At 44.5% G+C, this 12,259-nt stretch overlaps 1 protein-coding gene across 29 annotated transcripts in view; it reads left to right on the top strand.

The window, feature by feature from the left end:
- The window catches only part of CTNND1 (catenin delta 1), a 75,836-nt gene that overhangs the window by 45,977 nt on the left and 17,600 nt on the right, over nt 1–12,259 (top strand). For 13 of the 29 annotated variants that reach the window (XM_055272547.2, XM_063623830.1, XM_063623765.1 and 10 more), the window contains exons 3-6: nt 2,188–2,369; nt 4,741–4,812; nt 6,305–6,457; nt 7,222–7,757. In XM_055272547.2, the coding sequence (XP_055128522.1) occupies nt 2,188–2,369; nt 4,741–4,812; nt 6,305–6,457; nt 7,222–7,757 (943 nt within the window). Of the gene's footprint in view, nt 1–2,080; nt 2,398–4,740; nt 4,813–6,304; nt 6,458–7,221; nt 7,758–12,259 lie in introns of those variants that run through there. The other 16 variants (XM_063624004.1, XM_055276389.2, XM_063624258.1 and 13 more) reach the window with 6 other exon arrangements.

Here is a 12,259-nt window from a genome sequence, read left to right on the forward strand (position 1 = left end):
AGAATTGTCTTGGGCCATACATAATGTACGCTAAGAATAGCCAGTGAGCTAAAAAAGAATTGCAAAAAACAAAATCTCATAATGTTTTAAGAAAGTTTACAAATTTGTGTTGGGCCGCATTCAAAGCTGTTCTAGGCTGCACGCGTCCCGCGGGCCGTGGGTTGGACAAGCTTGAGTTAGAGGTTTCTGCAGGATTACAGAGATGTAGGAACTTCCAGCCATTGATGTGTGGAGGTTAGGATATGAACTACTGTGAGGTGCACTTTCAGAGTTTGAGGCTAATACTCCTTTTCCTACTTCTCAAGGAGGTGAAGTTTCCTGAAGACAATGCTTTTTTACATGTAGAGTTTTTTGTGGTTCTGTTACTCTGTTGTCTCCATTAGTCAAGGAACACGTTTTGCCATCAATATATTTAACAAACTATAGTAGTATAGTTTTGGAAAGTAGAAACGTCCTTTTACGAATGTATTATTATATTTTTGGAGGCAGAGTCTCACTCTGTTGCCCAGCCTGGAGTGCAGCGGTACCATCTTGGCTCACTACACCCTCCGTCTCCTGGGTTCACGCAATTCTCATGCCTCAGCTGGGATTACAGGTGCCTACCACCATGCCTGGCTAATTTTTGTATTTTTAGTAGAGATAAGGTTTCCCCATGTTGGCCAGGCTGGTCTTGACCAAGTGAACCTGACCTCAAGTGATCCACACACCTCGGCCTTGTAAAGTGCTGGGATTACAGGTGTGAGCCACCTACTTTCATTACTTTCTTTTTTTTTTTTTTTTTTGAGATGGAGTCTTGCACTGTCGCCCCAGCTGGAGTGCAATGGCACAATCTTGGCTCACTGCAACCTCCGCCTCCCTGATTTGCGCTATTCTCCTGCCTCAGCCTCCCGAGTTGCTGGGATTATAGGAGTACACCACCACATCCGGCTAATTTTTTTTGTATTTTTTTTTTTTTTTTTTTTTTTTGAGATGGAGTCTTGCACTGTCGCCTAGGCTGGAGTGCAATAGCGTGATCTTGGCTCACTGTAAGCTCCACCTCCCAGGTTCATGCCATTCTCCTGTCTCAGCCTCCCGAGTAGCTGGAATTACAGGCTCCCGCCACCACACCCGGCCTTTTTTTGTATTTTTTTAATAGAGACGGGGTTTCACTATGTTGGCCAGACTGGTCTCGAACTTCTGACCTCGTGATCCGCCTGCTTCGGCCTCCCAAAGTGCTGGGATTACAGGCGTGAGCCACAGCGCCCAGCCTTTTCATTTCTTAATTGGCATTTAGTTTAGCATAGTAATTTTTTTTAAATTTGCTGCCACTTCAGCAGTTTTAGTGTTTAGATGTGGGAGAGGTTAAGATCTGTATTGCCCTATTATCTCTAAAAGTGGCTTGTCCCTGCAGGATAGTGAATGCTTGTCTGTACCATTGGAGTTACACATTTCATTGAGTTGATACCAGCAGATTTTTTTTCAGGGAAAAATAATCCAGTCTCATAACTACAGCACCTCACCACATTCTCCCTCTCCTAACAGTGTAGAGACTTAGATTTAATTGCATCTTTCCTTTCTTTCTTTTTTTTTTTTTTTTTTTTTTGAGATGGAGTCTCGCTCTGTCGCCCAGGCTGGAGTGCAGTGGCGCAATCTCGGCTCACTGCAAGCTCCGCCTCCCGGGTTCACGCCATTCTCCTGCCTCAGCCTCTCCGAGTAGCTGGGACTACAGGCGCCCGCCACCACGCCCGGCTAATTTTTTGTATTTTTAGTAGAGACAGGGTTTCACCGTGGTCTCGATCTCCTGACCTCGTGATCCGCCCACCTCGGCCTCCCAAAGTGCTGGGATTACAAGCGTGAGCCACCGCGCCCGGCCGCATCTTTCCTTTCAATAGTTATTTCTGGTGGGATGTTGAAGAAAGCGTAGTGGGCAAAGGATTCCGCTTGAACAGACACTGGTGATGGGCTCCTAGGCTTGGCGGTGGCTTGCTTTCTGCACTGCAGTAAAACCACGAGAGGGCATCTTTGGCTCTGGGATTAATAATTCATCTGTCTTCTCTGACCTGTGACCTTTTCTCTCCTTTCTCTTACCCTTTCCCGGTAGTGTGAAGTGAGGGGGTCTCTCTCCCTCCTTCTCCTTCCTCTGTGATTCACCTTCCTTTTTACCCTGCCCTGCGGCGGCTCCGCCCCTTACCTTCATGGACGACTCAGAGGTGGAGTCGACCGCCAGCATCTTGGCCTCTGTGAAGGAACAAGAGGCCCAGTTTGAGAAGCTGACCCGGGCGCTGGAGGAGGAACGGCGCCACGTCTCGGCGCAGCTGGAACGCGTCCGGGTCTCACCACAAGATGCCAACCCACTCATGGCCAACGGCACACTCACCCGCCGGCATCAGGTAACCCCTCTCTCCATCAGACGTGCAGGTAGGACTTTGGCATGGTCACAGAGAGGCTATGAACCTTTTTGGGAAGCTACTCTCCTTTTGGTGATGGGCTGTCCAGTGCTCGTTCTTCCAGGGATTTTTTTTCTAGGGGTGTTAAATGCTGATAAGAGACAAGGAATATTGCTGCTGGACTGAGTTGGGTGCAGTTACTATCTCTAGAAGCATCCATCTGACTTCCTGTTTTGCTGGAGTAGGTTTTTTGGGGTGGGCTACAATTCTAGTAATGGTAGATAGTTTAGTTTGCAGCTGTATTCAAGTTAGTTTTCTGATTTTTTTTTTCTTGGTATCACAAAATCAGGAAAGCAAATGCCCACTTAGTGGTTGGGCATCTTGTGCGCTCAGCTCTAGTTCAGTCTCCCTGAGGGAACAGTCTGTACCCAGGTGTGGCAGTATCCATAAATTGTGTACTCCTGCTCCATATTGTCCTTGTGTGCTCTTTTTGTTGGCTGTGTAAATCACGTGTTGGAGGAAGGGGTCATTGTTAATTCTGTTGGTTAGAGTTGGAGAGGGAGCATCATGCTGCTGTTTAACCCAAATAACCACAGGAGCCAGTGGTCTCTGGGTTGGCTGACTCTGTGATGTGACTTGGGAGAGTTGGTGTTAGAAATGAGAAGTATCTTGTGTTTCCTCTGGTTTTTCTAGTCTGACTTTGCTGTGATGTAATCTGTCTGAGGTTTTGTCTGTCTTCCTCTGTGTGTGTGTGTGTGTGTGTGCATGCGCGCGCACGCATGTGTGTGTGTGGTAGGCATTGCCTGATAGATTGCATCTTACAAGAGATCTCTGGGTGGGAACCAGAACAGTGCTCATGCCCTGATAGTCCTTTTCATTGAGTAATTTTAATTAATTTATTTATTTAAGACAGAGTCTCGCTCTGTCTCCAGGCTGGAGTGCAGTGGCGCAATCTTGGCTCACTGCAATGTTCGCCTCCCGCGTTCAAGCAATTCTCCTGCCTCAGCCTCCTGAGTAGCTGGGACTACAGGCGTGTGCCACCACACCCAGACAATTTTTGTAGTTTTAATAGAAATGGGGTTTCATCATGTTGACCAGGATGGTCTCGATCTCTTGACCTCGTGATCCACCCGCTTCGGCCTCCCAAAGTGCTGGAATTACAGGCGTGAGCTACCGCACCTGGCCAAGTAATTTTTTTTTTTTTTTAAGATAGAGAAAGGCCCTCATGCTGAGGAGCCTTGCAGTTGAGAGAGAACAGAATTCCAATTGTAGGATCAAGGAATTTGAGGGAGGCAGCATGCTTGCAGTGTTCCTAGGATTTTTACAGGAACTACAATAGAAAGTTAGGGATGAAATTATATTGAAAGGGGAAAGCAGGACTGCTCGGGTTTGGAGGTCATGGGGAATTCCAGGATTCAGTATGTGGTTGCTCTCTTATTTTTAACTTCTGCTTAGCAATAAAACCACACCCTTCCTTCTTCCTGAAAGTGATGTTTAACTTCCTCTCCCTGCAGCATTACACTTTATGTAATGGGAGTGGGGTGGAGGAAGAGTCTTCCAAGGTGGTTGGATCTCACTGTTCTACTGGAAGAGGAGCAGGCAAATATATTTTTATGCGGTATAATGTCATTAGATTATTTCCTGCTGCTTAAGACACAGCAACTTCTGGATGACATTTTGGAATGTATTCTGTGGCTCTAATAATTGTTGGTAAAGATATTGAGCCTTCTGTTTTCTTGAGGGGAGTTGGGGTGCTTGTTTTTGTACTTGGAAAGGGAGACTCATATCTCTTGCTTTTTTCTTTAATTAAATTTCTATTTTTTACATTAGGACATGATAGCCATCTTGCTTCTTTCTTTAAAAAGCTGCCGGGAATGGGAGTTTCCAGTGGTAGTACTGCATGAAGATTCATGAGACTTTAAAGCTCTTTGGAAACCCCCCAACTTAGCCCTTCCAACTTTCCTTACATTTTCATGGCTTTCCAAAAAGGTTGCATGTAAGGGAAATTATCTAGGTCTGTGCTATTTATTCAGCAAATAGTTTTTGAGCACCTGTTATGTGCCAGGCACTGTTCAAGTTACTAGGGAATATATCACTAAACTAAACTTATCCTAAAAAACCCTCTGCCCTCGTGGAGTTTACGTTCTTATGTTCCAGAGACCCTGTCTGCCAGAGTTCCAGGCCTGATTTTCAATTTTGAGGAAAGTGCTAAGACTAAAGAGTGAACGGTTCTTTTATGAGTACTGACACGAGGACTCCAGGCCACACATATCTTCTTGAAAGCCCTTTTTCTGTTTGAAAAAAAGATCATTTGTGTTTGATAGAGCAAAAGAAGGCCACAAAATGAATTGTCTTCTTGTGGGCTGTGTTTCAGAACGGCCGGTTTGTGGGCGATGCTGACCTTGAGAGACAGAAATTTTCAGATTTGAAACTCAACGGACCCCAGGTAATTCTTTGGCTCAAGACCTGGGTTGCTTCATTCATATTTTCTTATTTCCCCAGCCTATAAGAGCATATTTGTGTCTTGTAAGGTGCCTGGCACATTGTACACACTTGTCAATTAGTTTCTTTTATTTACGAAAACAAAGAAGTGGAGCTCCAAAGTATATATGCAGTTTTGTTTTGGAATGAACTTTAATGACCATTGATCTTTATGACTATTCCTCCTCCCCACTGCCACCCCATTTGATCCCTAAGTACTGCATTTCTTTTCTAGAGACAGTAGGCTTCTACTTTGCAGCAGAAAACCCTACCTAAAATCTGGCTGGTCTTGAGCCTTTTAGATAGTATCTGAAGAGTAACATAAAGTCAGTCAAAAGATGGCTCTTACTGGGATTCTCAGGTTTGTCTTAAAAGTTCTTTATTTTTGGCCAGGCACGGTGGCTCATGCCTGTAATCCTAGCACTTTGGGAGGCTGAGGTGGGCAGATCACCTCAGGTCAGGAGTTCGAGACCAGCCTGACCAACATGGAGAAACCCCGTCTCTACTGAAAATACAAAATTAGTCAGGCGTGGTGGCACATGCCTGTAATCCCAGCTACTCCGGAGGGTGAGGCAGGAGAATTGCTTGAACCCAGGTGGCAGAGATTGTGGTGAGCTGAGATCGTGCCATTGTACTCCAGCCTGGGCAACAAGAGCGAAACTCTCTCTCTCAAAAAAAAAAAAAAAGTTCTTTATTTTAGACTGGGTGCGGTGTCTCACGCCTGTAATCCAACACTTTGGATTCAAAGCAGAGCAAAACTCTGTCTCAAAAAAAAAAAAAAAAAAGTTCTTTATTTTGGCCAGGTGTGGTTTGCTCGTTCCTGTAATTCCAGCACTTTGGGAGGCTGAGGCTGGAGGTTTGCTTGAGCCCAGGAGTTCAAGACCAGCCTGGGCAATATAGTGAGACACTGTCTCTACAAAAAAAATAAAATTTGCCAGGCATGATGGCATGAGCCTGTTCTAGCTACTCAGGAGGCTGAAATGGCAAGATCGCTTGAGTGTGGGAGGTTGGGGCTCCAGTGAGCTATGATCATGCCACTGCACTCTAGCTTGGGTGACAGAGTGAGACCCTATCTCAAGTAAATAAATAAAAGTTATTTATTTATTGGGTGAGCTGCTCTTTTGAGGGGTCACTCAGATATAGATGAAACTGCAGTTAACACAGTTCATGTTCACTTAGATGACCACAGCTGGGAAGTTAAATCTACTGTCTGTCACTTGGATGTTGATGTGGCTATAGTTAGTTCATGTTTGTTAAATGACTACAACTGGGAAATTATGTCTACTGTCCTTTTGTACAAGTTCAAAAGATGACAGCCACCCATCTAAAAATCCTGAGGCCTGTAGAAGATGCATGAGGAGTCCCTGTTTCCAGGGTCACCACTTATGCTTATTAGGATGGCTTGTTAATACATAGCACTTAATAGTAGTTTCTTCTCTTTTCTCTTTTGCATATAGGATCACAGTCACCTTCTATATAGCACCATCCCCAGGATGCAGGAGCCGGGGCAGATCGTGGAGACCTACACAGAGGAGGATCCTGAGGGAGCCATGTCTGTAGTCTCTGTGGAGACCTCAGATGATGGGACCACTCGGCGCACAGAGACCACGGTAAACTAAGACATGTGTAAGATCTGGAAGTGATAAGAGGTCTTTTCTTCTCTATTAGGGGAGGGGTTAAGCACTTAATTAAGATGGAGGACTGATACGCCATTATAGATCTGATTGCATAAAGTGATCTCTGGCCAGATAGAAAGGATGAAGAGATGGGAAAATCTTACGGAATAGGGAAGACAGAAGGTATATCAAGGTCTATAGTAGCTTCCCTTATAAGCATAGTTACGGTCAGGGCAATTTTCCTGCTTGGGGACTTCCTATAGGATGGAAAGAAAGATAGATGGTAGGCCTTAAGGCTTTTCTAGGTAAAGAAAGGCCTTAAGGCATTTCTAGGTAAAGAAAGGCCTTAAGGCATTTCTAGGGATATAAAGGTTTGTTTCTTTTGGAGTGGTATAGAATTTAATTGTTCATGGCTGGGCGCAGTGGCTCACGCCTGTAATCCCAGCCCTGTGGGAGGCTGAGGTGGGTGGATCACGAGGTCAGGAGTTTGAGCCAGTCTGGCCAACATAGTGAAACCCCGTCTCTACTAAAAATACAAAAAATTAGCCAGGTGTGGTGATATGTGCCTGTAATACTGGCTACTCGGGAGGCTGAGGCAGGAGAATCACGTGAACCTGGGAGGCAGAGGTTGCAGGTGAGCCAAGATCATGCCATTGCACTCCAGCCAGGGCAACAGTGCAAGATTCCATCTCAAAAAAAAAAAAAGAATTTAATTGCTCACTTCTTTAGTTTTTCTTTTTCTTGTTTCCTACTTGCAGGTCAAGAAAGTAGTGAAGACTGTGACAACACGGACAGTACAGCCAGTCGCTATGGGACCAGATGGGTTGCCTGTGGATGCTTCGTCAGTTTCTAACAACTATATCCAGACTTTGGGTCGTGACTTCCGCAAGAATGGCAATGGGGGACCTGGTCCCTATGTGGGGCAAGCTGGCACTGCTACCCTTCCTAGGAACTTCCACTACCCTCCTGATGGTTATAGCCGCCACTATGAAGATGGTTATCCAGGTGGCAGTGATAACTATGGCAGTCTGTCCCGGGTGACCCGCATTGAGGAGCGGTATAGGCCCAGCATGGAAGGCTACCGGGCACCTAGTAGACAGGATGTGTATGGGCCCCAACCCCAGGTTCGGGTAGGTGGGAGCAGCGTGGATCTGCATCGCTTTCATCCAGAGCCTTATGGGCTAGAGGATGACCAGCGTAGTATGGGCTATGATGACCTGGATTATGGTATGATGTCTGATTATGGCACTGCCCGTCGGACTGGGACACCCTCTGACCCTCGTCGGCGCCTCAGGTAGGCAAGAATAGGGGAAGAGAAAAGGGTCTTTCCAAGACCAGGGAAAAGGGGTAGCTTTTCCTCCAACTTCTAAGAGCTTTTTGGGATCAGAGATACTTGTGGCCTCCTCCCCTCTGCTTTTTTTCGGGGTGAAAAGCTACCCTGTTTTTCCCTTTTCTGACTTGGCTTAGTATTGACTTGCTATATATATATATATATATAAAATATAAATATATATATATAATATAAATATAAATATATATATATAATTTTTTAAATGAAAATAATTTTATTTTTTATGTTTTTGAGACAGAGTCTTGCTCTTTCACCCATGCTGGAGTGCAGTGGTGCCATCTTGGCTCACTGCCACCTCCGCCTCCCGGCTTCAAGTGATTCTTGTGCCTCAGCCTCCCTAGTAGCTGTGACTACAGGCAAGCACCATCACGCCTGGCTAATTTTTATATTTTTAGTAGAGATGGGGTTTCACCATGTTGGCCAGGCTGGTCTCAAACTCCCGACCTCTGGTGATCCACCTGCCTTGGCCTCCAAAAGTGCTGGGATTACAGGTGTGAGCCACCACGCCTGGTCCACAAGTTGTTTTCTATAATTTGAATATATGGGCCAGGCGCGGTGGTTCATGCCTGTAATCCCAGCGCTTTTGGAGACCGAGGTGGGTGGATAACCTGAAGTCCGGAGTTCAAGACCAGCCTGACCAACATGGAGAAACCCCGTCTCTACTAAAAATACAAAATTAGCTGGGCGTGGTGGTGCACGCCTGTAATCTCAGCTACTCGGGAGGCTGAGGCAGGAGAATCACATGAACCCGGGAGGCAGAGGTTGTGGTGAGCCAAGATCGTGCCATTGCACTCCAGCCTGGGCAACAAGAGCGAAACTCCATCTCAAAAAAAAAAAAAAAAAAAAAAAAGAAAACAACTAGTGATTGTTGTTAGTCTATGTCCTGAAGAATGAACTTTGCTTCTGCTTCTGTGCTGAAGTTTTTGCTGTTTCTGGCTAAGATGTGACCCCCTTTTGGTGTTAGGCAGAGGATTCTGATGTCTGGGGCCGTGGAATTCTTGCTCACTTCTTCCTGGGAATTTCTTTAGCTTCTGGTTTGGTATTAAGAACAGAGTCGGTTGGGCACGGTGTCTCACGCTTGTAATCCCAGCACTTTGGGAGGCCGAGTTGGGCGGATCACGAGGTCAGGAGATCGAGATCATCCTGGCTAACATGGTGAAACCCTGTCTCTACTAAAAATACAAAAATTAGCCTGGTGTGGTGGCTCATGCCTACAGCCCCAGCTACTCAGGAGGCTGAGGCAGGAGAATCACTTGAACCCGGGTGGCAGAGGCTGTAGTGAGCTGAGATCCCGCCACTGCACTCCAGCCTGGGTGACATAGTGAGACTGTCTCAGAAAAAAAAAACAAAAAAACAAAAAAACAGAGTTGAGGGTTTTAGGAATTCAGGACCAAAAGAGACAGTTAAGGACATATATAAGAACTTTCTTGTGGTGTTTTTAATCCCAAAGTTAAAAACAAACTTTGACCTCACGAAGGCCTTGACATTCTGTGCTTAGGGTCTTATTATTTGATTGTAAAGTGAAATTGTGTTGGCATCCTTGGGTGGGGGTCGGGGGTACATTAGCAACACTCTGAAAGGTCACTAAGCAGCTGCCTACTCTGACTTTACTACTTGTCCCTGGAGATTCTTTGGTGATGTGAAAAAAAGAGTGATTGATGTTTGGACTGGTATATGGTTTGCCTTGTTGCCTTGAGAGAATGCTTTAGAATGGGGTCGACAGACCCCTGAAAAGGACCACGTAGAACTATTTTAGGCTTTGCAGGCCATGTATCATCTTTGTCATATGTTGTTCTTTTTTTCAAACAATCTTTTAAAAATAGCATTCTGGGGTGTACAAAAACAGATTTGGCCCATGGGCTGCCAATGCTGCTTCAGAATAAATTAGAAACAGTGTTTTCCAGGTAAAGAGAAATGATAAGAAACAAGGGATGATTTATGGCTGTCTTGATGGTAAGGATATCCTAGCAGCTGTTGCTGAATTTCTCTATATGGGGTAATGACCTTTTAAAGCAAATGCCTTGGTACTCATTTTCCGCATATATTAGGTAGCTTTGGTTAAGAGTGAACAGGGCTGGGCCCAGGGGTAGAGGCCCCATTATCTAAGACTGATTTACTCACCTTTCAGGTGTCTTGGATAGCTAATCCAACTCCCATGTGACTCATTTTTATTCCTACAGGAGCACCAGACCTCGGCTGGTGCAACCTAGAGCAGTGGTAGATAACAGCCTTCATTGAAGCAGTCTGTCCAGGGTGTTGGCTCTACTGCAAGTCTGCTTTTTCTGACTTCCTCATTAGTAAAGAGTGATTGGACCCAGATGGGTGTGGGTGGCCAGGTCATTCTCTGCCGTCTCTAGTTATGCTAGTTACATAGAGTTTTGGGCCTGGTTCTTGGGTTTGTTCCAGGGTAGCACTGGACTTGGAAACCTGCTTGACTAGCAAGAATATTTGCTGCTTCCTGTTCCAGGCTAGAAGAGTAATACAAGGTCAAACTTAAACAGTGAGGCAGTGATTAGTGGAAAAAGCACTGAACCCTGAGACCTTGGTTCTAGTTGTGCCTTTGCCACTAGCTATAAGTAGCCTCAAGCAAGTCATTTGGTCTTCCTGGGCACAGCTTTGTTACTTGTAAAACAGAGGAAAGAATGTCCAATCCACTGCCTTTGTATAGAAAAGGATATAAGATAGAGTTATCTGGAAATTTTGGTTATGGTAATTGTCCTTATAATTTTGTATATTAATAATAGAGGTTAAACATATTCAATACGGAGCCTGAAAAACCCAGAAAAGCATACCATCTATTGATAAAGAACCACTGTTAACATTTTGGTGAATATCCTTTGAGTTTTTTTTATTATACATGTAACTATATCCTATTTTCTCTCTACTAAAATGGAATCTTAACAGACTGCTCAATAGCCTACTTTTAAGCTATCTAAGCTATTCATTTTGTTTCCGTGTTTGTTTTTTTTTTTGAGATGGAGTCTTGCTCTGTCGCCCAGGCTGGAGTGCAGTGGTGCGATCTGGTATTGTACCCAGGAGGCTTTATTCCATGGTATTTTATAATGTTAGTAAATATTTTTCCTTAATTTTATAGTAAGCAGAAAATTTTTATGGTTGGGGTGGATGCAAAAGTGATGCGTAATAGTTTAGAAGGCAACCAATTTTGTTTTACCAGCTGTTTGGGCATTTTTAGTACCCCCTTCTTGATTTGGAGGGTTTAACCTTGACCTTTTTTTTTCTTCGAGATAGAGTCTCTGTCGCCTAGGCTGGAGTGCAGTGGCACAATCTCAGTTCACTGCAACCTCCACCTCCTGGGTTCAAGCGATTCTCTTGCCTCAGCCTCCCAGGTAGCTGGGATTACAGGTGCCCACCACCACGCCCAGCTAATTTTTGTATTTTTACTAGAGATGGGGTTTTTCCATGTTGGCCATGCTGATCTCGAACTTCTGACCTCAGGTAATCCACCCACCGCAGCCTCCCAAAGTCCTGGGATTACAGATGTGAGCCACCACGACTGGTCCTGTTTCTGTGGTATTTTAAGACCATCTTCGTCATGCTTTACTAAATGCTTTGTCCGTCTGAATCACTGTTGCATAGTTGATGTTGATACCTGTGAGGCAGGCCTTCTGCTTAGGTCAACCTGGAGTATTTGGTGACAGTGGGAGTGGTTTTGTAGAACAAACAACGGCTTATTTGGAGAGTTCCACACAATAGATTCTCCTCTCCTGTGGGAGCCAGAAAGAGATGAGCTCACAGATAATGGGTTTCTTCCTTCCTGGTAGTTATGAATAAATAATAGTGTGACAGACTCACCCTCTAGTGGTTGTTGGTAGTACTGAAACAGGAAGAATTGTCTCCTGGTTTGATTTTTCTTACTTTCAATTGCTTTCTCTGTTCCTAGTGGCTGGGCTTCCCAAATGTGATGTTGGTGAATAGGCTTCATTTTGAAAGAACTGGAGGTACTGTCTTTAGAAATTGGAGGATGGAATCTTACCTCTTAACACATTTGTTGAGTAGCAGACATGACCTTGGAATGACTGTGAAAATTACTTTTCAAGTTTATACCTCATCAGTACCAAAACCAGATCCTCCTATGATGTAGCAGGAAGCCCTTTATTAGTTTTGCTCTATCAATCCATCTTTTATAATTTCCAAAAGAGGATAAGGAGAAGCTTAAATATGAAATGTATTTAAAGGTGTTATCCGACCAGTTGTTTCCTGTGTGTAAATGCCTAATTTCCTGTTTGGTTAAGGAACTGTTTAGACTTCTGTGGCACTGAGTCAGTTGCTTTAGTTAATTCTGTTCTCTGAGGGTTTATCCTGATCTCCACCTAGAAAAGTTAATAACTGTCAGGTATCATTCAAATAAATGATAAGTAATAAGGATTTGGTTCTTTCTTTTTTTTTTCTTTTTTTCTTTTTTTGAGACGGAGTCTTGCTCTGTC

The sequence above is a fragment of the Symphalangus syndactylus genome, chromosome 1 (genome assembly GCF_028878055.3).
Source record: "Symphalangus syndactylus isolate Jambi chromosome 1, NHGRI_mSymSyn1-v2.1_pri, whole genome shotgun sequence".
Classification (NCBI taxonomy): domain Eukaryota; kingdom Metazoa; phylum Chordata; class Mammalia; order Primates; family Hylobatidae; genus Symphalangus; species Symphalangus syndactylus.